At 43.6% G+C, this 24,305-nt stretch overlaps 1 protein-coding gene across 1 annotated transcript in view; it reads left to right on the forward strand.

The window, feature by feature from the left end:
* The window catches only part of ADIPOR1 (adiponectin receptor 1), a 54,433-nt gene that overhangs the window by 24,421 nt on the left and 5,707 nt on the right, over nt 1-24,305 (forward strand). The window contains exons 3-8 of the mRNA XM_040424195.1: nt 4,255-4,397; nt 6,169-6,294; nt 18,036-18,207; nt 18,553-18,739; nt 20,400-20,587; nt 21,935-22,128. Coding sequence (XP_040280129.1) covers nt 4,260-4,397; nt 6,169-6,294; nt 18,036-18,207; nt 18,553-18,739; nt 20,400-20,587; nt 21,935-22,128 — 1,005 coding nt within the window. The 5' untranslated portion in view covers nt 4,255-4,259. The remainder of the gene's footprint in view (nt 1-4,254; nt 4,398-6,168; nt 6,295-18,035; nt 18,208-18,552; nt 18,740-20,399; nt 20,588-21,934; nt 22,129-24,305) is intronic.

Here is a 24,305-nt window from a genome sequence, read left to right on the forward strand (position 1 = left end):
ATATATATATATATATATATATATATATATTAATATATATAATAATTTGTGAGGTATAGAAGGAGTGTATGATGTAGTATGTGTATAATATGAGGTATATAAATATATACCTGATATATATACCTGATAATAGAATGTGTACACAACAGCAACCTTTCGGTTACATGGTAGCCTTTTTCAAGCTTGAAAAAGGCTTCTATGTAGCTGAAACGTTGCTGCTGTTGTGTACACATTCTTTTTAAGTACAAGAAATAAAGATGGGACCGTGTTGTGATTGCTGATCTCTACAGAGCTTTGCTCCCTAAAAATGTGACTTCCATAACACCCCGCCCTTTAACACTGACCTCCATAGCGGACCGTCCCCTTAACTGTGACCTCCACAGTGCCTGCCCCACTTGACCTCCACAGCATCAGTGACCTCGACAGCGTCCCACCCCTTTTATTAGTGACCTCCACAGTACCCCATCTCCTTAACAGTGATTTCCACAACACCCCGTCCCCTTAACAGTGGCCTCTACAGCAATCTGCCCCTTAACACTGACCTCCATAGTGGACCGTCCCCTTAACTGTGACCTCCACAGCAGCCTGTCCGTATGGTGGCCAGAGGTCCGGTTTAAGGCCGGACAGTCCAGCTTTCAGACTCCCTGTGAGCTGTTCAAAAGAACAGGGATGTTCCTTTGAACAGCTCACTCTCAGACAGCAGCACTGTGCTGTCTGAGTGTGAGCTGCAGGGAGAAAGTCACCCTCCCTCCCACCCCTGCAGCTGACAGAAGTTGATTTTTACTTTCTTTTTTTAAATCCCTGTTGGCTGCAGAGTGGGAGCGGGTGTGGCCTAACTGGATCATGGGTGTGTCATCCACAGTGCCCTGCCCCTTTAAAGCTGACTTGCAGCAGTAAAGAAAAATGGCTGGGTTGTTATGGAAACCTGGTGTTAAACAGTGTGTATGTGGAGACTAAGGACCTGCGAGCTTCTATTGGCTGATAAGGGACATGCGACTGTGTGTATGGCAGTTGGTATATGAAAAGAAAGAACTGCAGGCTTGTATTGGCTAATGTAGGCCATGTGATGTGCCATATTTGCATTTTTTTGGGAATATCTCAGGAACGGTACGTCCTAGAGAGCTGAGACCCAGTCTAAAACCTTACCTGACACCTGATGTACCCGTGTGCCAAATTTCGTGATTGTAAATGCGACGGTGCGGATTCCTTTAGTGGACATACATACATACATACATACATACATGCATACATACAGCTTTATATATTAGACTAGCTGATGACGCAGCGTTGTTGGGGTATTTATTTATTGCAATTTATATTAAATAGCGGTGGCTTTCACAGTGGCCGGCCCCTTTAACAGTGAACTTCACAACGGCCGTCCATTTAATAGTGGCCCCTTCCCCCATGCATGTAGCAGTGTAGTTGTGCTGTCATACGTCATATGACTGAATATTTCAGGACCTGCGATCTGCTAAAACCTGTGATCAGTTGTTATGGCAACCACACACATATATACATACACACATAGTCGTGGCCAAAAGTTTTGAGAATTACATAAATATTGGAAATTGGGAAAGTTGCTGCTTAAGTTTTTATAATGGCAATTTGCATATACTCCAGAATGTTATGAAGAGTGATCAGATGAATTGCATAGTCCTTCTTTGCCATAAAAATTTACTTAATCCCAAAAAAAAGCTGCATTTCATTGCTGTCATTAAAGGACCTGCTGAGATCATTTCAGTAATCGTCTTGTTAACTCAGGTGAGAATGTTGACGAGCACAAGGCTGGAGATCATTATGTCAGGCTGATTGGGTTCAAATGGCAGACTTGACATGTTAAAAGGAGGGTGATGCTTGAAATCATTGTTCTTCCATTGTTAACTATGGTAACCTGCAAAGAAACGCGTGCAGCCATCATTGCGTTGCATAAAAAATGGCTTCACAGGCAAGGATATTGTGGCTACTAAGATTGCACCTCAATCAACAATTTATAGGATCATCAAGAACTTCAAGGAAAGAGGTTCAATTCTTGTTAAGAAGGCTTCAGGGCATCCAAGAAAGTCCAGCAAGCGCCAGGATCGTCTCCTAAAGAGGATTCAGCTGCGGGATCGGAGTGCCACCAGTGCAGAGCTTGCTCAAGAATGGCAGCAGGCAGGTGTGAGCGCATCTGCACGCACAGTGAGGCGAAGACTTTTGGAAGATGGCCTGGTGTCAAGAAGGGCAGCAAAGAAGCCAATTCTCTCCAAAAAAACATCAGGGACAGATTGATCTTCTGCAGAAAGTATGGTGAATGGACTGCTGAGGACTGGGGCAAAGTCATATTCTCCGATGAAGCCTCTTTCCGATTGTTTGGGGCATCTGGAAAAAGGCTTGTCCGGAGAAGAAAAGGTGAGCGCTACCATCAGTCCTGTGTCATGCCAACAGTAAAGCATCCTGAGACCATTCATGTGTGGGGTTGCTTCTCATCCAAGGGAGTGGGCTCACTCACAATTTTGCCCAAAAACACAGCCATGAATAAAGAATGGTACCAAAACACCCTCCAACAGCAACTTCTTCCAACAATCCAACAACAGTTTGGTGAAGAACAATGCATTTTCCAGCACGATGGAGCACCGTGCCATAGGGCAAAAGTGATAACTAAGTGGCTCGGGGACCAAAACATTGACATTTTGGGTCCATGGCCTGGAAACTCCCCAGATCTTAATCCCATTGAGAACTTGTGGTCAATCCTCAAGAGGCGGGTGGACAAACAAAAACCCACTAATTCTGACAAACTCCAAGAAGTGATTATGAAAGAAGGGGTTGCTATCAGTCAGGAATTGGCCCAGAAGTTGATTGAGAGCATGCCCAGTCGAATTGCAGAGGTCCTGAAAAAGAAGGGCCAACACTGCAAATACTGACTCTTTGCATAAATGTCATGTAATTGTCGATAAAAGCCTTTGAAACGTATGAAGTGCGTGTAATTATATTTCACTACATCGCAGAAACAACTGAAACAAAGATCTAAAAGCAGTTTAGCAGCAAACTTTGTGAAAACTAATATTTGTCATTCTCAAAACTTTTGGCCACGACTGTACATACACACATATATAGATATCCTCCTCCAGTCCTAGATGTACTGATGATCTGGTTCTCAGCAACCATATGCAGTCCCAGACTCAGTGCTCCTATCTTGCTCAGGGAACTGGTCGGTATACTTTCCAGCTGTGAGCTCTCTTCACCACCCACACTACTGTCAATGCTGGCTCTCGCTGTTAGGCTACATGTACACAAACGTATTTTGTTTCCGTGTCCGTTCCATTTTTGTTGCGGATAGGATGCGGACCCATTCATTTCAATGGGTCCACAAAAAATGCGGACAGCACACATGCTGTCCGCATCATTATGTCCGTTCCGTAGCCCCAGGGAAAAAAATAGAACATGTTTTATTCTTGTCCGTTTTAGGCATTGTTACAATGGATCCGCCAAAAAAAATAATGGATGGCATACGGATGTACGTAGTTTTTTTGCGGATCCGCAATTTGTGGACCGCAAAACACATACAGTCGTGTGCATGTAGCCTTATCTGGATCGTGGTATCTGCACAGTTCATGAGGCTTTCTGCACCCACTCCTGGATTAATAGCGCAGGTGGTAGAGACTTAAATGACCCACAGGTGCTGCGCTGATTCAGCTCTTCAGAAGGAAAGAAGTCGCTATCAAGATTTCTAAGAATGAACATCGTTGGGGCTAAAAGAAAACAAATTAATTTGATTAATTGTGCAACCCTAGTCCTCACCATTCACTAGACTGTTCACCAATTTGAATGGAGTGGCAGACATGGATGCATGTTCACTGCTCCATTCAACTCTATTAGACTGCTAGAGATAGCCAAGTACAAGCACTCTTTCTCCAGCAGTCACACACAGTTGTGCCAGAAGTTCACAACGCCATCCTTTGTGTAGTGGACAAAGTGTGTAGCTGCAGCACTGCTGGCTTCACTTCACTACACAGTAGATGTAATTGTGTAGTTCCCACATTAGCATTAAAACGAAAACATGGATCAGAAGGGGTACTGGGGGTCGCCCCCCCCCCCCCCCCCCCCCCCCCCACTGATAGGTTATTGATAACCTATACTGAGGATAGGCAATCAGCATCAACTCCCTGTCTATGGTTAGCTACAGTAAGAAGGAAAAATTACTTGTTTCTAGTTTCGTAGTTTTTATTTTTTATTAAACTGCTATTTAATTACCTTCTCCCAATCCTTCATACACAGGCCAGATGGCCACTTGTAAAGTGTCAGGGCAAGAAAGCGGCTTGCCCAGCAGTACTCGGGGAGATGCTGAAGACATGGAGCTGACAGAATTGGGGCCACTCTTGGAAACAGGAAGAGAAAGAAAGGGCCAGGCATCAAACTCTGTAAGTATACAGCAACGTGTGATTGCTGAATATATCACTCCTTTTGAATAAAATATACCTTTTTATTTTCTGTTTGTGTCTATAAGGTATCTGTAAAGTGTTTAAAGGGGCTGTCTCGTCATGGACAATTGGGGCATATCGCTAGGATATGCCCCCATTGTCTTATAGGTGCGGGTCCCACCACTGGGACCCACACCTATATCGAGAACGGAGCACCGCAAATTAAGGATTGCGCATGCGCAGCCACCCTCCATTCATTTTCTATGGAGCTGGCGAAAATAGCCGAGAGCTGGCTTGGCTATTTCTGTTGGCCCCATAGAAATGAATGGGAGCGGGGGCCGTGCGTGTGCGGTACGCTCCCATTCACTTCTATGGGGAGCCGGCTTGGTGATGGCCGGACCGGAGTCCTCCGGGCACAACATTGCGGAGCTCCGTTTTCGATATAGGTGCGGTTACCAGCAGTGGGACCCACACCTTTAAGACAATTGTCCATGCTGAGACAACCCCTTTAAGCCACTTTTCCCATTGCCTATGCTGAGGCTTCTGTCGGGGAATCTTTCAGATGAAGCTTCAGGCACACACAGTGCATCAGGTGCTTCTCAGAAGGCCATTCTTAAATGGGTTCAATGCAAATTATTTAAAATGGCCACCAGCAACCTGTCCTAGAATATGAATAAAACTGTTTGCCACCACTTAGAGCTGCCTAGGACGGAGAGGGGGCGGGCCTCACTACACTGCTCTACAATGGTTGGTTGCTGCCTACGATATGCTATTATGGCTGAGCAGCCTGACAGAAAAACCTCACCAGTATGCTGTATATGCAAGTGCCAGATCATATTGTGTATTGAGACCAAGTCACTCCCCTAAATGGCTCTGCAAGGGTAAGTTAACCAATACTGCTCACATTCTGGGACAGGTTTCTGGCAGCCATTTTAAATCATTCCCGTGAACCCCTTTAAAAATATTTCACAGAGCTATAGATTTTATATATATATATATATATATATATATATATATATATATATATATATATATATATATATATATATATATATATATATATATATATATATATATATATATATATATATTATTTTTTTTTTTTTTTTTTTTTTTTTAAATGCAGTAGAAAAAACGAAAACTGTGGTGAGTACTTACAGATACCAAAAAAAAATCCATTGGTATAATGTGGGCCAATGGGTCCATTTATTGCATGTGCGAGGAGCTGTCCATAGATGACGCTATGGTCTGATGCCTAACCTTCACTATATCAGAAACTACAAGGTACAGTGTTTAAAGGGGATGCCCAATGAAGACTGACTGAGGGAAGATACAGCCATCCAGACCACCCTGACATTTCCACAATCGGTGTAATGTAGTATTACATGGCGACCATTTCTGATTGTCCATATAGTAAATGAATGGCTGGATTCCACTGGAGCAAGAAGTGAGCTTATAGAGGGAGATCGCTATTATGTAAAGTGGTTGGCTTAGTGAGACAACCCCTCCCAATGTACTGTTGGAGCAAAATAAAATGAGTTGCAGAGGTGCAGGTTTGTATTCATGGTGTATTGCAATCCTGATCGTTTTTATTAGTGATGATTTTACTTGTTAGACTAAATATATTGTTCTTCCCCTTAAAGATACTTGAGACCCAGTAATCTACTCAGGTAGATGGCAGAAACGATGAACCAACGATTTGTTTCCTTGTAACAGATAGTCCAGTGATATTAGATGTTTTGTAATGAAATAATGTCGGATTCTGCTATAGGGAAATGAAAGCCAAGCAGCAAAGGGGTCTCAAGAAGAAGAAGAGGAGGAGGAGGAGGTTAGAATACTGACCCTACCACTTCAAGCACATCACGCCATGGAGAAAATGGAAGAGTTTGTTTATAAGGTGAGGAAATTAAAGGAGTTGTCAGGGCTAAAGATATTGATTACCTATGCCAAGGATCGGTCATCACTATCAGATTTCAAAGGAGAAATCCACTGCACAACAATTTTTTTTTTTTTCTTTTTCAGAAGATGCTTTTAATACATAACGTTTCATTTTACATCATTTTGTTCCATACAGAGAAAGTGTCAATGTAACCGGCCATGAAAGAAACCCCAACGTTTCAGTCGGGTAATGACCTTTATCAAGGGATCTAGACGGAATATAAAACTATCTTATGGGATATCCTAGATTGCAAAATGATAATAAAAATGAGGATGTAGCATTAACACGCAAATAAATGGTAGATGCTTTTTCATATAAATAGGGAAAGTATATGTATATATGCTGGCTGGATTAGCAATCATATATCGCTCTAGGTAAAAATGGTTCAGAGGAGAAAATGGCAAATAAAGTAAGGAATAAATGGGTGTACAGTGTGCATAAATGTCCTCTGTATATAAGTCCAAACAGTGTAATTAGTTACATTAAGGTATATATAGTACAATTGGGTATACATAAGAATAATTATGGATGGTGAAGGTCACTGGAGAAATGAAGGCAATCAAGTAGGGAATGGACAAGTGCATGAATATCCACTACATTTAAGTCCCTATAATATAATCAAGTACATATAATACTGTTGGGTATATATAAAGGATCATGGAGAGGGGCATAGTGTAAGTTACTGAAGAGAGGAAGGTGGTCAAAGGAAGCATAGAGGGGACATGAAGAGTACAGTACCTGTGGCCTCAGTTGGACATGTGTGCTCCGGAAGCGGACGCCAGTTCGGGCGTGCCACCTTTACATAGGGGTTGGAATGTAGCGTCTTCCAGGAGGTGACGTATCGGGTGTCTGACGTCAGCCGGTAAGGAGGCGCGCATGTGCATAGCACATGGTGAGGCTGAAGAGGGCAAGGGCTATGCCCTTATTGTACGGAAACTTCCTACAATGTAAATACATAATGGGGGGGGGGGGGTCCTGGTATGTTGGGTATATGTAAATAGTGTAATAGGAGGGAGAAGAAGAGGGGATGCTAAAACAAGGATAATTAAGCTGTGGCTGCAAAATAGGAAGAGGTGATGGACACTGATAGTCTATGGGAGTATTAAGCTATAATTACTGGATATACAGAAGAGGATAAGGGTGATATGATGTATGTGTTAATGCCTAAAAAATATGAGTGTAAGTGTGAGCTGAAGATATATTGAGATATTGAAGTACTGTATATTGAAGACCGAGTTGAAAAGAATCCAAATAAAAGGACACAACTGATAAAATAATAAAAATGGTAGGAAGGGGTAAAGTGGTTAGTCAAAAAATTATAATTGGTTATGAAGGGTAGAATAGTTAATGGAGAGTGAAGGGGGAAAGGGAGGGGGGGAATCTCACCCATGGGATCTAGATCCCTAGGGACCATAGTCCATCACGATCAGATTGGCAGGGATCTGACTTCTGACACCCCCTTCTGATGAGCTGATTGCAGGGGTCACGAGGCATATGCAAGCGCTGCTTCCTCTTCAGATGCATGCTGTCTCTCTTGCAATGTTGGTGAAGTTTAATTACAGTTGTTCATCTCTTTCAAGTGAACAGGAGAGAAAGCTGTAATTACACTGCATGACCACAACAAGGGAGACAACTTGCAGGTAAACATTGAAGAGGATACAGCTGTCTCAAGAGCACTGCAGCTTTTTCGAAAAGATTTTGAAAGCTCTTTCTGATAGGTGGGGTTGCTGGGTGTCAGACCCCCACCAATCTGATATTGATGACTTATCCTGATGGATAGTTCATCAATATCTGTAGCCCGGACAACCCCTTCAACATTTTACTGGTAAAACTATGTTTATATCATCGGTGGCTGAAAAATCTGACGCTGATATGAAACAAGTAGAATCTTCCTCAATAATTGTCAATTTTTGTTTTTGTTTCTGGGGTGCAGTTTTTAAATCTACATGCGGACAAATTTGCACCATATTTGCACTATACCCAGTCCCTTCTGTATGTTGCGTTTTATTGATGATGTGCTCATTCTATGGAAAAGGGTATAAGCTGAATTTCATGGAATTTGTACCTAAACCTTGGAATGTACTTTATTACAAACTTACCACCAAGTGCTCCACCCATAGAAGTGAATGGGAGTGCACCGCGCTTGCGCTGCCATTGCACCCATTCATTTCTATGGAGCCAATGGAAATAGCCGAGCCATCACTCGGCTATTTTCGGTGGCCGCATGGAAATTAATGGAGGGCAGCCGCGCACGCATGGTGCACCCTCCGGGACTTTGCCTGCTGCCTAGCGATATGCCCCAATTGTCTTAGATGGGAACACCCCTTTAAGCCTTGTGTTCTGGAAAGTGAGAGTAATGAATATGTGGAGTCTCTGTGGGTAGAAGTACATGGAGGGAAAAACAATAATAAAATATGGATAGATGTTTGTTATAAGCCACCTAATATAACAGAGTCCACAGAAAATCTATTACTAATGGAAATAGACGAGGCGGCAGATCATAATGAGGTCAGTATTATGGGAGACTTCAACTACCCAGATATAGACTGGGAAACTGAAACCTGTCGATTTCATAAAGAAAATAGGGGGACATTTATCAAAACTGTTGCAAAGGAAAACTGGCTTAGTTGCTCATTGCAACCAATCAGATTCGACCTTATATTTTTCAGAGCTCCTTTGGAAAATGAAAGTAGGAATCTGGTTGCTATGGGCAACTAAGACTACTTTCACACTGGCGTTTTGGCTTTCAGTTTGCTTTCACAAGCGGTCCAAAAGGATCAGTTTTGCCCTATTGCTTTCTGAATGGAAAAGGATCTGCTCAGAATGCATCAGTTTGCCTTTGTTCCATCTCCATTCCGCTTTGGAGACTGACACCAAAATGCTGCTTGCAGTGTTTTGGTGTCCGTCTGATGAAACTGAGCCAAACGGATCCGTCCTGACACACAGTGTAAGTCAATGGGGACGGACCCGTTTTCTATGACACAATATGGCACAATAGAAAACTGATCCGTCCTCCATTGACTTTCAATGGTGTTCAAGACGGATCCCTCTTGGCTATGTTAAAGATGATACAAACTGATCCGTTCTGAACGGATGCATGCGGTTGTATTATCTAAACGGATCCGTCTGTGCAGATCCATGACGGATCTGCACCAAACGCGAGTGTGAAAGTAGCCCAAGCCTGTTTTCCCTTGCACCAGTTTTGATAAATCTCCCTCATAGATTCTTGTCAGTAACTAAATAACCTTCCCCAACTGGTACAAGATCCTACAAGAGGACTTCGTATTAACCAATAGACCTGGCAGAGCAAAAGACTTGCAGGTTGGGGGACACCTGGCAAATAGTGACCATAATAAAATAAAATTTCAACTAGGAATTTAAAAGCAGTCATTTCATTTAGCCACCATATGTATGCAAACTCCATAAGATTGGTAACACAGTTTGGACTGAGCCCTCATTGAGATACTCCAGGATAGCATCTCTTAGAAAGCCTTCAGTTAACCCATAACATATGTTAGACTTACCGGCCTACAGTTTCTGGGCTCTGTTTTTGACCCTTTTTTTGAATATTGGCACCACACTTGCCAAGAGCCAATCATGAGGAACAGATCCTGTCATTATAGAGTCCTTAAATCAAAGAAATAAGGGTCTGTCTATTACATTAATTCACTGTCTGGAAAAAAATTTGGGGTATACATCTCAGTGGAAACTAAAAATATCACGGAAATTTAGGACGCTAAAACTAATATACTTTATTAATACTAGTTAAAAACCAGGGGAAATGTGAACACTCATATGTAAAATCTTCTATCAAAGATGCCTAATAATCTGGTTGGGTCTATTTTACACACCCAATACCGATATTAAGGTGGATTACAAAACAAAATAGGGTGGATGGTGTCTATAGGTAAGTATAAGAGCACCTGATGGTCAGTGTTCTGCTCACTGAAGTATGACCAGCTCCCACAGACTGACCCCTTATATATGGTGCCCACCGGCTGGTTATTTATGACAACACACAGCCAAAATGGGAATACTCTCCGACCCCTCACCACCTGCCCACCACTAACAAAAGCTACCATATATGTTGCATCACATGCTCGACGCGTTTCATCAAAGAATCATCAGGAGCGGATGTAAAGCAAGGTAGAAGAGCATGTAGTGGAAACTTATGCTGCCACACTGGTGTTGTGTAACAGCATCTCCGGCTCTATGGCGGCCGTGAAGCAGCCCCGCCAACTGTCGGGATATAAATGGGAGTGAGCCACACCCCCTGGAGGAGTGAAGAACATGTGGCCAATGGGACACGCGCAAATGAGGAGCCGCAGAGCCTTACGCCTTTGCGTCAGCCACGGCCGGACAAGATAAATCCAGCCTTATCTCCTTACTAATTAGCAAGGACGATGTGCGCAGGTCGCCTATCAGGACGTGTAACTGAATAGGGACACTGAGAACGGTGATGATGAACGGCGAATTGGACAAAGCAATGGCCGCTGTACGTTCCAAGATAGTGACGTCATGATTTCTAAGTTAGTGAATCCATATGAGGGGCTAGTGGATCACTAGATGTAAATATCATAATTTGGAAGTTAGATGGTGAAGTCATAGTATATAGGCAAGTGGAACATTAGATGCACATGTAGCCAGTAGGGCTGCACGATATATCGCAAAAGTAATCGAATCGCGATAATCGGCAAATGCGGTTTGGCGATTCGGCCGAGCCAAAAATGCCGCGATTATTCTATATGAAGGGGCCCCTATTGATAAAAAAAAGTCCTCTGTCCTATTACAGCCTCTGTACTTACTTTCACAATGAATGCATGCACTGCAGCGGCGAGTGGGAGCAAGCGAGGCAGCCGGCCGGCGCGGGACTGACGTCACTTAGTCACGGTCCTGCTTCCTGAATTAAGTGGGAGGAGCGTGCCAGTGACGTCAGTCACGCGCCGGCCGGCTCGCTCTCTGCCGCTCTCTGCAGTGTGAGTGCATTCATAGTGAAAGTACAGAGGCTGGCCATTTTATGAATAGGAGAGTTAACACATGAAGGGACACATGGGGCCATGAGGGGGACCAGCATAAGATGCTATATGTGTGTCTTATGCTGGCCCCCCTCGTGGCCCCATGTGTCATAGCACACATCCCCCCATAACAGTGCCCTCCGCAGGTCCCCCATAACAGTGCCCTCCGCAGGTCCCCCATAACGGTGCCCTCCGCAGGTCCCCATAACGGTGCCCTCCGCAGGTCCCCCATAACGGTGCCCTCCGCAGGTCCCCCATAACGGTGCCCTCCGCAGGTCCCCCATAACGGTGCCCTCCGCAGGTCCCCCATAACGGTGCCCTCCGCAGGTCCCCCATAACGGTGCCCTCCGCAGGTCCCCCATAACGGTGCCCTCCGCAGGTCCCCCATAACGGTGCCCTCCGCAGGTCCCCCATAACGGGCCCTCCGCAGATCCCCCACATAACGGCGTCCTCCGCAGATCCCCCACATAACGGCGTCCTCCGCAGATCCCCCACATAACGGCGTCCTCCGCAGATCCCCCACATAACGGCGTCCTCCGCAGATCCCCCACATAACGGCGTCCTCCGCAGATCCCCCACATAACGGCGTCCTCCGCAGATCCCCCACATAACGGCGTCCTCCGCAGATCCCCCACATAACGGCGTCCTCCGCAGATCCCCCACATAACGGCGTCCTCCGCAGATCCCCCACATAACGGCGTCCTCCGCAGATCCCCCACATAACGGCGTCCTCCGCAGATCCCCCACATAACGGCGCCATCCGCAGATCCCCCATAACTATGTCATACCCAGCCGCGTCAGCGGCTCTTATGGGAAAATCCAAGCAAATAGACCTCTAGCACAATTCCCTTAAAATATCGCATCGCACATCGTTATCGCAACTTTTAGGGCCCTAATCGCAATCGCACAAAATTCCCATATCGTGCAGCCCTAGTAGCCAGCCATTTAAGATGCAACATAGTAACAGCCAAGGTCAAAAAATTAGAGACAGTGTACATGAGAAGAAACTATAAAGAACATCTGTTACGGTGGTGATATTAAAGCGCTGTTAATAAACCGGGAATTGGGGCCACAGTTAATGGTAATGCACATTTATGGTAATCCATGTTAGGCCCATAACCAACTCCATAAAACCTGATTTTAATCAATGGTTCGATATATTATACTATGTCAGGGTTATGTATAAACAGGCCCAGTCAACCATAAAATAAGTGCCCGCTATTATTGCTCCTCATACAATGTATGACTCGGGGTTAAAACCCAATAATGAATCATAAATCATACCTGTACTTGTTCGATAGAATAATAACTATCAATAAAGCATGCATAAAAAATATGATCATTAAGTCCTAAGGGGAGGAAATGTCAGAATGGTCCTCTTATATTTTGATGTGGCTCAGGTGCATCGACGATGTGCTGTTTTTATGGACTGGGACCGTAAATGAGTGTGAGGAATTCGTCCGATTCCTGAACATCAATGAATGTGGCCTATTTTTCACATCTGAGATTAACCATGCTCAAATTAAGTTATTGGACCTTGTTATTTTGAAAGCGGAGGATGGCAAGCTCCATACTAGCCCATTTCGCAAGAAAACAGCGACCAACAGCTTATTACACTGGGATAGCTGCCACCCCTTCCCTCTAAAAAGAGGAATTCCGAAAGGGCAGTATCTCGATCTGCTCGTCAATCTCAGATTTCAAAATAAAGGCCAAGGACCTAGAAAATAGGTTTCACAGACGTGGATATCCTCGTAAGATTGTCACGTCAGCGTACCAGCACTCTCTGACGTGTACCCGTGAGTCCCTCCTTAATCCCAGAGATACGGAAACGTGAGATGAACAGATTCGCCTAATAGCAACTTTTGATGCTGCCAATGGACCGATTCAAGAGATCTTGCGGAGACATTGGAGTGTCCTTTATAATGGATATGTGATGACTTATCGCAGAGGCTGAAATTTGAAGGACCGTTTGATCCACAGTTTGTTTCAGACCCCGGTTTCTAATACATGGTTAAAGGATAACTGTCATATTTTCTGCAAAAAATCAATTTTAGCATATGTTACTGCTGCAGCAGCATTATGTATAAAGCAATCTTTAGTTTCTTCACTTACCACTGTTTTCCTTGAGTTTCCCCCTTAGTTATGGCTGTTTTGAATCCTACATTGAGGATCTTCTCAAGATGGCTCCTCTGCCAGTTCTCCGAGGCCAAAACTGCATTCCCTCAGGTCACATACAAACTTGCTGTACCAGTAGCTTCCTGCCAGTCAATCAGATTGGATTACTGAGAGACACGCCTCCTCACTCTGAAGCCTAATGCAGGCATGCAGTGTGAAGGACCGCCCCTTTGTCTTCCTAGGGCCTAGCCGGAGACAGATGAGCCATGCAACAGTCTTTTAAGGGAGCAGTGGAAAGGGACAGAGAACATTAATGAAAGCGGTTATTATAAGGTAATTACAGATCTTTTGGCAGTCATTGACAGACATTAACTCAGGTATACATGCCTAGCTCTAATAAACTAGCAAATAAAATAAAAAACATGACAGTTATCCTTTAACAAACTCCCATGTATGGCACCTTTCGGTGTAGTGGCTGCATAGCATGTGACTCCATTAAATTGGGGTGCACGTTCACCAGTACGGCCACTTCTAAATCTTACAACATCAGATGTTGCCTTAATTGTAGGTCCTCGGGGTTGGTCTATTTGGCCACCTGCATCTGTGGCCTAAATACGTCTGGCCTACAATATGTCGGCAAGACTATCTGCGAATTCCGCCGCAGAATAGGCGAACATCTGTACGACATCAGAAAGAATGCGAACACAGGGAAATCACCCACTAGATGTTCAATGTCCATATCCATTATAAAGGACACCCCAATGTCTCCGCAAGATCTCTTGAATCGGTCCATTGGCAGCATCAAAAGTTGCTATTAGGCAAATCTGTTCATCTCACGTTTCCGTATCTCTGGGATTAAGGAGGGACTCACGGGTACACGTCAGAGAGTGCTTGTACGCTGACGTGAGAATCTTACGAGGATATCCACGTCTGTGAAACCTATTTTCTAGGTCCTTGGCCTTTATTTTGAAATCTGAGATTGACGAGCAGATCGAGATACTGCCCTTTCGGAATTCCTCTTTTTAGAGGGAAGGGATGGCAGCTATCCCAGTGTAATAAGCTGTTGGTCGCTGTTTTCTTGCGAAATAGGCTAGTATGGAGCTTGCCATCCTCAGCTTTCAAAATAAGGTCCAATAACGTAATTTGAGTATGGTCAATCGCCGATGTGAAAAATAGGCCACATTCATTGATGTTCAGGAATCGGACGAATTCTTCAAACTCCTTTACGGTCCCAGTCCATAAAAACAGCACATCGTCGATGTACCTGAGCCACATCAAAATATGAGAGGACCATTCCGACATTTCCTCCCCTTAGGACTTAATGATCATATTTTTTATGCATGCTTTATTGATGGTTATTATTCTATCGAACAAGTACAGGTATGATTTATGATTCATTATTGGGTTTTAACCCTGAGTCATACATTGTATGAGGAGCAATAATAGCGGCCACTTATTTTATGGTTGACTGGGCCTGTTTATACATAACCCTGACATAGTATAATATATCAAACCATTAATTAAAATCAGGTTTTATGAGTTGGTTATGGGCCTAACATGGATTACCATAAATGTGCATTACCATTAACTGTGGCCCCAATTCCCGGTTTATTAACAGCGCTTTAATATCACCACCGTAACAGATGTTCTTTATAGTTTCTTCTCATGTACACTGTCTCTGATTTTTTGACCTTGGCTGTTACTATGTTGCATCTTAAATGGCTGGCTACATGTGCATCTAATGTTCCACTTGCCCATATACTATGACTTCACTATCTATCTAACTTCCAAATTATGATATTTACATCTAGTGATCCACTAGCCCCATATATGGATTCACTAACTTAGAAATCGTGACGTCACTATCTTGGAACGTACAGCGGCCATGGCTTTGTCCAGTTCGCCGTTCATCATCACCGTTCTCATAGTGTCCCTATTCAGTTACATGTCCCGATAGGTGACCTGCGCACATCGGCCCTGCTAATTAGTAAGGAGAGGAGGCTGGATTTATCTTGTCCGGCTGTGGCTGACGCAAAGGGGTAAGGCTCTTTGGCTCCTCCTTTGCGTGTGTCCCATTGGCCACATGTTCTTCACTCCTCCAGGGGGTGTGGCTCACTCCCATTTATATCCCGGCAGTTGGCGGGGCTGCTTCACGGCCGCCATAGAGCCGGAGATGCTGTCACACAACACCAGTGTGGCAGCATAAGTTTCAGCTAGATGCTCTTCTACCTTGCTTTACATCCGCTCCTGATGATTCTTTGATGAAACGCGTCGAGCATGTGATGCAACATATATGGTAGCTTTTGTTAGTGGTGGGCAGGTGGTGGGGGGTCTTGAGAGTATTCCCATTTTGGCTGTGTGTTGTCATAAATAACCAGTCGGTGGGTACCATATGTAAGGGGTCAGTCTGTGGGAGCTGGTCATACTTCAGTGAGCAGAACACTGACCATCAGGTGCTCTCATACTTACCTATAGACACCATCCACCCTATTTTGTTTTGTAATCCACCTTAAGATTTTACATATGAGTGAATCATGTTTCACATTTCCCCTGGTTTTTAACTAGTATTAATAAAGTATATTAGTTTTAGCGTCCTAAATTTCTGTGATATTTTTAGTTTCCACTGAGATGTATACCCCAAAATTTTTTCCAGACAGTGAATTTATGTAATAGACAGACCCTTAATTCTTATATTTAAGGACTCTATAATGACAGGATCTGTTCCACATGATTGGCTCTTGGCAAGTGTGGTGCCAATATTCAAAAAGGGGTCAAAAACAGAGCCCAAAAACTGTAGGCCGGTATGTCTAACATACAGTCCTGATCAAAAGTTTAGGGCCACTTGAAAAATGGCAAAAAATCATATTTAGCATGGCTGGATCTTAACAAGGTTCCAAGTAGAGCTTCAACATGCAACAAGAAGAAATTAGTGAGACAAAACATTTTTTGAGCATTCAATTTAATGAAAACAACGAATAAACTGAAACAGGATGTTTTTCAGCTGATCAAAAGTTTAGGACCACATGCCTTTTTTAAAAGGCCAAATCTGTGCAAAGATGTGGATTTATTGTCATTTTCTGTCAGGTAGTCACACGTTGTGATGGCAAAGGCAAAAATACTCCCTTTTTGAACGTAGTCAGGTTGTTGAACTGCATAAGCAGGGTCTCTCACAGCGCGCCATCGCTGCTGAGGTGGGACGCAGTAAGACAGTCATTTGGAATTTCTTAAATTTTTAAATGATCCTAAGGGTTATGAAACAAAAAAGTCAAGTGGAAGACCCAAGAAAATGTCATCAGCACTGAGCCGGAGGATCCAATTGGCTGTCCGTCAAGACACTGGACGATCCTCGACCCAAATTAAGGCCCTTACTGGTGCTGACTGCAGCCCCATAACCATCAGACGGCATCTGAGACTGAAGGGCTTCAAAAACAAAAAACGTCTTCAAAGACCTCGTCTCCTTGAACGCCACAAAAACTGCTCGTTTGGACTTTGCAAGAGAGCACCAAACATGGGACATTCACAGGTGGAAGAAAATTTTATTCTCGGATGAGAAAAAATTTAACCTTAATGGCTGATGGTTTCCAACGTTACTGGCATGACAAGCAGATCCCACCTGAGATGTTTTCTACGCACCACAGTGGAGGGGGCGCCATAATGGTCTGGGGTGCTTTTTCCTTCAGTGGAGCAATGGAGCTTCAGGAAGTACAGGGGCGTCAAACGGCCGCTGGCTATGTCCAGATGTTGCAGAGAGCATTCCTCATGACAGAGGGCCCTCGTCTGTGTGGTAACGACTGGGTTTTTCAACAGGACAACGCTACAGTACACAATGCCCGCAGGACAAGGGACTTCTTACAGGAGAATAACATCACTCTTTTGGCCCATCCTGCGTGTTCCCCTGATCTAAATCCAATTGAGAACCTTTGGGGATGAATGGCAAGGGAAGTTTACAAAAATGGACAACAGTTCCAGACAGTAGATGGCCTTCGTGCGGTCGTCTTCACCACTTGGACAAATGTTTCCCCTCACCTCATGGAAACGCTTGCATCAAGCATGCCGAAACGAATTTTGGAAGTGATAAAAAATAACGGCGGAGCTACTCCTTACTGAGTTCATGTTTTGGAAGTTGGATTTCTGTTTTGGGGGGGGTTAGTATTTTTTTTGGAGGTGTGGTCCTAAAATTTTGATCAGCTGAAAAACAGCCTGTTTCAGTTTATTCGTTGTTTTCATTAAATTGAATGCTCAAAAAATGTTTTGTCTCACTCCCATTTCTTCTTGTTGCATGTTGAAGCTCTACTTGGAACCTTGTTAAGATCCAGCCATGCTAAATAAGATTATATTAAACTTTTCATCAGGACTGTATGTTATGGGTTAACTGAAGGCTTTCTAAGAGATGCTATCCTGGAGTATCTCAATGAGGGCTCAGTCCAAACTGTGTTACCAATCTTATGGAGTTTGCATACATATGGTTTTAAATGAAATGACTGTGTTTAAATTCCTAGTTGACTTTACAGTGTGCATCTTGGTATTCAGGTTTTAATATAAATCTACATTTCTCTATTTTTATAAAAGGTTTGGGAAGGCCGGTGGAGAGTAATTCCTTATGATGTGCTCCCTGATTGGCTTAAGGACAATGATTATCTTTTGCATGGACATCGTCCACCAATGCCTTCATTCCGCGCCTGCTTCAGGAGCATTTTCAGAATACATACTGAGACTGGAAATATATGGACTCATTTACTAGGTATGTTACTGGTAAATACTGTATAATGGAAGCTTATTATAAATGGGTGGGTAGGAAACATGGCATCTGTGCTGCCATGTATATACAAACTCTGCCGAAAACTAGGAGATGTGTTTACACTCTCGCCATGCAGGTTCAGTTGATGTGCTCGTCATCAAACTTATCTTGAGTAGAATATGTTCATAATTTCCTAAATGCTCTTGTTAACCTATTAAAAGAGCACTGTGCCCAGAAAAATATCAGAGTACAGTAAGTTTTTAGTGTTCTTTTAAATGCATCCTGTTTTCCAGCTTGTATATTTTTTCTCACTTTAGTTTGGTTTTCATTACTTCGCTCCATTCACAGGTTTTCTACTATTCCTTTTCCTGGGGGTTTTGACGATGCTTAGACCTAACATGTACTTCATGGCTCCCCTGCAAGAAAAGGTGGTTTTTGGAATGTTCTTTTTGGGGGCCGTGTTGTGTCTCAGCTTTTCCTGGCTGTTTCACACTGTGTACTGTCACTCAGAGAAAGTATCCCGCACATTCTCTAAGTAAGTATTTTCAGATTCCATGCTGTTTAGATACTTGCATGCAGTGCAGTGAACACACTTACGTACTTGCCCCTCTTCATATGAGCAGTGAATTAAGAGTTCGTGAAGAGGAGCAAGAGAGGAGCCCAATAAGAGCAGAAAGAAGCATCAACAGGATATGTTACAATATTTCTTATAGTCACTTGGGCTGTTTATGTAAAAAATGTAATGACTTTTATTCTTTTAAGGTTGGCAGTTTTTGAAATACTGGCCCTGGTTAATCTAGCTCCAATGACCATGATATATTCAGATTTGTTCAGAACCCTCTAGGGGCGTACCTAAAGGCTCATGGGCCCTGGTGCAAGAGTTCAGCTTGGGCTCCCTAATCTCAATGCCCCTTCATACCTCATCTTCAAACTTCAACAACCTCATATCCCAACATGCCATATTGGTTTCAGCTCCACTCACACGCCAACCCCGTTCCACTCTGCAGGCTGGCTCTGTGCTCTGCTGGCAGCTTACCTGCATCTCTGGAATCACTCCCCACCCGGGCTGTCTTCCACACTGCGTGTTCTCACCATGTCTGGTCTGGAAGTGCGCGATTTGCCCTTGCAGATCTGCACGTTCCTTGCAGCCCTATACGTCCGTTCTAGGCAGGCTATGCTGTGTGCATAATGTAGAGATGCTGCTGGCCGGGAGCCAGAATTCAATGGTGTGATCACGGCTAGTTTGTCAATCCTTTTGGGCAGGGGTGCATCTAGCCTTTCTGCGCCACCCCCGCATGCCAAATTCTCAACCGAACCCCTTCCTTCCATCCCATACTTGGAAAACATTACATAAAATGCTACAAAACATACAGAGTAAAGGGTAATACAGCACCACATACCTCTTATATCCAGTGACGTCTCCTCTGATATGCGTGTTCTGTTTCCTCATCTTCTCCATTCGGACCACACCACCATGATGATTTCTTTCAGCCATCTCTTGTCCCTGCAGAGAAAAACAGACATCTTAGGCTAGTTTCACACTAGCGGCAAGGAAGTCCAGCAGGCTGTTCTGGCGCTAGTGCATGCGTGCCCCCAGACTACCACTCCGGCCCCATTGACTATAATGGGGACGGGACGGAGTTCCGGCGGCAGCACGGCAAACATGGCGAGAGGCGGCCGGAATAAAAGTAGGACATGTTGTACAATTTTGTGCAATATTTGCCAGTGTAAAAGGCCATGAAGCTAAGGTCAATCAAATTAGTAGCCGGGTGCTTGGAATGTTTTTAGGTTTCCAATAAAAGAAACATTAGCAGTAATGTTGAGCTTTCTATTGGTTCTTTCACTCCGGAAATCTGTTTTGGGCCAATATCAGACCTCACAAGTGTGCACATATCACATGTTCCTCCCACAATATGTCATTCTGGTTTAATTGCGTTCTGTGGTGATCAGTGCATTAGACAGTCAGTAATGCTTAGATGTATTGTCTCTTGACCTTGACATTGTAAATGTGCTTTGAAAATCAATGGAAGCTATCACATATTCTTCATCACGAGTAGTTGACATGAATGTCTTCAGAAACTATACAAATTACCTGAAAATAGTTGGTGCTTGGACAGGAAAAGATGTCATTTGTGGGACTGGGATATTAGTATTTCCTTGTTAATGCAGAGATGCATTCCACTCTAATTTTCTAGGCTGGACTACTCTGGTATTGCCCTACTGATCATGGGAAGCTTTGTGCCCTGGCTGTATTACTCGTTCTACTGCTCCCCTCAACCACGTCTCATATACTTATCCATAGTCTGTGTGCTGGGCATCAGTGCAATTGTTGTAGCACAATGGGATCGCTTTTCCACGCCAAAGCATAGACCTACACGAGCAGGTAATAGTCATCATATGCAACAGAAATTATGGTTATATGCATTTACATGTATAATTATTAGATGCTGATGCCATTTATGTGTAATGTGTGAGTTAACAGTAATCCAGTATTACATTGGAATTTTCCTCTTTACATTTCTATCATACAACACAAAGGAATGTGTTCTGTATAGTAAATACCATGATTGAACTGGTGCTATAGTGTAGTATGCAAGTCAAGTACAACCCTGTTGTGCTCTTACAGTTCATTGCATCTCAGTAGTAAAAGTACAGTGTGATTGAAAGTTCTATTCTAAGGTCCTTATATTGGGAGATGACTGCACTTAAAGGGGTTATCTCATCTCAGGACTCCGGTCTGGCCACCACCAAGCGGTCTCCTCATAGAAGTGAATAGGAGCATGCCGCGCATGACCGACCACCGCTCCCATTCACCTCTATGGGCCTGACGGAAATAGCCGAACCAGGGCTTGGCTATTTGCGGCGGCCCCATAGAAAATGAATGAAGGACGGCTGCGCAGTGCGCCCTACACCACTTTCGGGCCTCCGGTGGGACGTAAGACAATGGGGGCATATGCTACCGGTATGCCCCCATTGTCTGAGATGGGACAATCTCTTTAAAGACCTGTAAACATTAGTGTATTGTTGGCTGAATCCGGCCGAGGACGGCAGGTTCGGCCGACAGTGTAATGTTTATGGGGAGCTCCCTACTCTCCCGTGACAGATGATGTTGGGGAGAGAAGGACTGAGGAAATTAATATTTTCACGCAATTCTTTTTCTTCTGGGAGATGAGCTGCCACCAAAAGTGTATGAGGTAGTTGTGAAGGAGTCTGCTGAGGTAGCCAAATGTTCGTTCACCTGACAGCTATTGAATGTGTATGGCCGTCTTTTAGTCAACAGCTTGTAAAAATAAAAAAAACATTTTTGTTTCTTTGTGTCAGTGATGTTTTACAGCCTGTCCCTTCATGCAGTGATCTGCCAACTTTGAAGAACAAGATACGCTCAGCATATTTTAGATTTCCCCTTTGGGAAAAATCTGTGAAATTGATCAAAACTGGTGTAAAGGAAAATTTGTTTAGTTGCCCATAGCAACCAATCATATTCCACTTTTCATTTTCCAAATGAGCTCTGAAAAATGAAAGGTGGAATCAGATTAGCTGCAGTGGGTAAGCCATTTAACCTTTAGAACCAGTTTTGATAAATTTCCCCCAGTATCTTACCTTTTCAATATGTTTGGTCAGGTATATACACACACATTAAAATACATGCACAAAACCGTTAAATACATACTATACTGTGTAATATGTACTTTTTCTCAAGGGTAATCCATTATTCATCTGTTCTTTCTAGGTGTATTTCTAGGTCTTGGTCTCAGTGGCATTGTTCCTACTCTCCATTTCACGATTGCAGAAGGCTTTGTTAAAGCGACTACAGTAGGTCAGATGGGCTGGTTTTTCCTAATGGCTGTTATGTATATAACAGGAGCTGGCCTTTATGCAGCACGGATCCCCGAACGATTCTTCCCTGGAAAGTTTGATATCTGGGTAAATATGACTAAATATGTCTTTAAGGTTTAGATGTAATGTTCAGTGTAGGTGGAGGAGTATTTTATGAATACTAAAATAGGTACATGTTAACTGTGAACATTACAGCTACAGTTGCAAGAAAAAGTATGTGAACCCTTTGCAATTATATGGATTTCTGCACAAATTGGTCATAAAATGTGATCTTCATCTAAGTCACAACAATAGACAATCACAGTCTGCTTAAACTAATAAAACACAAAGAAATAAATGTTACCATGTTTTTATTGAACACACCATGTAAACATTCACAGTGCAGGTGGAAAACGTATGTGAACCTTTGGATTTAATAACTGGTTGAACCTCCTTTGGCAGCAATAACTTCAAAAATCAAAAGGTAAAGCATAGAGGTCAGATCAATATATATCTGCGCTCTGGATCATCTGGGGTATATGCAAAAATCTGAAAGAATAATCCTAAAACATAACATTTAATAGTTAATGCTGATAAAATCCTAATTAGTGTGTGCAAGAAAACTGTATACAGGGATAAGCATGGAGGCAAACCGCTAGATAGAGTGGTCCATGGTCACCCCAGCAACAGAAACAAAATAATTAAAGTGCACGGCGGCACTGTGGTGGTAACCAGTATGTCCTACCGGTACCCAGGGAAGGTCGTCAGGTGCTCCACCATACGATATTGTAGCAGTTGTTCATCCTGTATGGATGGTCGGATGAATAACAGGGTAGGAGAAAATTCAGATCAGACAATGCATGTAGGGTCCCTAGGGTGATCCCTATAGCTGTCTAAACACCAACCCTAATGCTATAGATATGGTAGCAGCCTGACCACAGGGCACTCGTCCTTGAAAGGACGACCCCGTCCGGAACCTGTCCCTGATCTAGAATACTATATGTCCCTAAATATGCATAGGCAAATCCCTACATGCACGTTTCGCTGCCAGGACATGGGGCAGTTCATCAGGGGAGATGATATGGTGTCAGGCAAGTCAAACCTGGATAAAGTGATCAAGCCTGCAGACCAAAATGACACGATCAGTCATATGGTCCTGAGGTGCACGAAGATGTTCGGCCCCTGCGTGGGCTACCTCATCGGTAGGAGGTTTAAGGAAAGATGCAGTATACAGATGTAAGTAACTGCATATGGGACGCCAACTGACCTGGTGTGCCCTCCTTGTTTAAATACAGCTCGTTTCCCGCTGCTGCCGTCGGTAATTGAGGCCAATGAACGCGCTTACCTGCCTGCACGTAAGCACGGCGCATGCGCTCATCACAAAATGGAAACGAGGCCTGCAACGCACAGAGAGTGCCTGATACAGAACGCACTCCTGCGCATGCGCGAACTCACGTTGGTATCGCGAGATCGCGGACGCTGTGCAAAACAGCAGAAGAGATAAGAAGCAATTCAGATATCGATTGCTCCTAAATATTCAGCAAAATACAATCGATCGGACAATCGGGAGTACAGCTGAATATTGTGAACCACAATGGGTTCTAATTTATAGATATTATTGGCCATTTATCCTATGTGGGATAGGTACAGCTCAGGGATAGAGAGACAATCGGAAAAGCAGGTAGAAACAGGTGATCATTGAAAGTAACATTTAATATTAGTATTTCGTGCAGGGTCTTGGTCGCTGTTGATTATTGACCCAGAAACTGAATGTACAGAATTATGATACTTGAAAGAGGATAAAGATATAATTATAAAACCATCAGATAAAGGTGGGAATACGGTGATCATGAATCGCCCAGATTACCAATCCATGTGTCAAAATATCCTTAAAGATAAAAACAGCTATCAGTTATTAACATCTAACCCGACAGTACCATACTTAGTTGAACTAAGAGAGATCCTCCTGGCAGGAAGAGCTTTAAATCTCATCTCACAAGATGAATTGGATTTTATGTACCCCCGGCAACCGATAGTGGCTACGTTTTACAGTCTCCCCAAGGTCCATAAAGGCCTTAGACCACTCAAGGGGAGACCAATCGTGGCCGGGATTGGGAGCATTGGACAAAATATTGGGGTATATATTGACAAAATTCTAATGCCATTTGTTGTTGCACTTCCTTCCTACACCCGCGATACAATGGACCTTTTAAAACGGGTGGAAGGAATTTGCATTGAGGATCATGCCCAACTAGCCAGCGTCGATGTGGAGGCATTATACTCCT

The sequence above is a fragment of the Bufo bufo genome, chromosome 3, assembly GCF_905171765.1.
Source record: "Bufo bufo chromosome 3, aBufBuf1.1, whole genome shotgun sequence".
Lineage (NCBI taxonomy): Eukaryota > Metazoa > Chordata > Amphibia > Anura > Bufonidae > Bufo > Bufo bufo.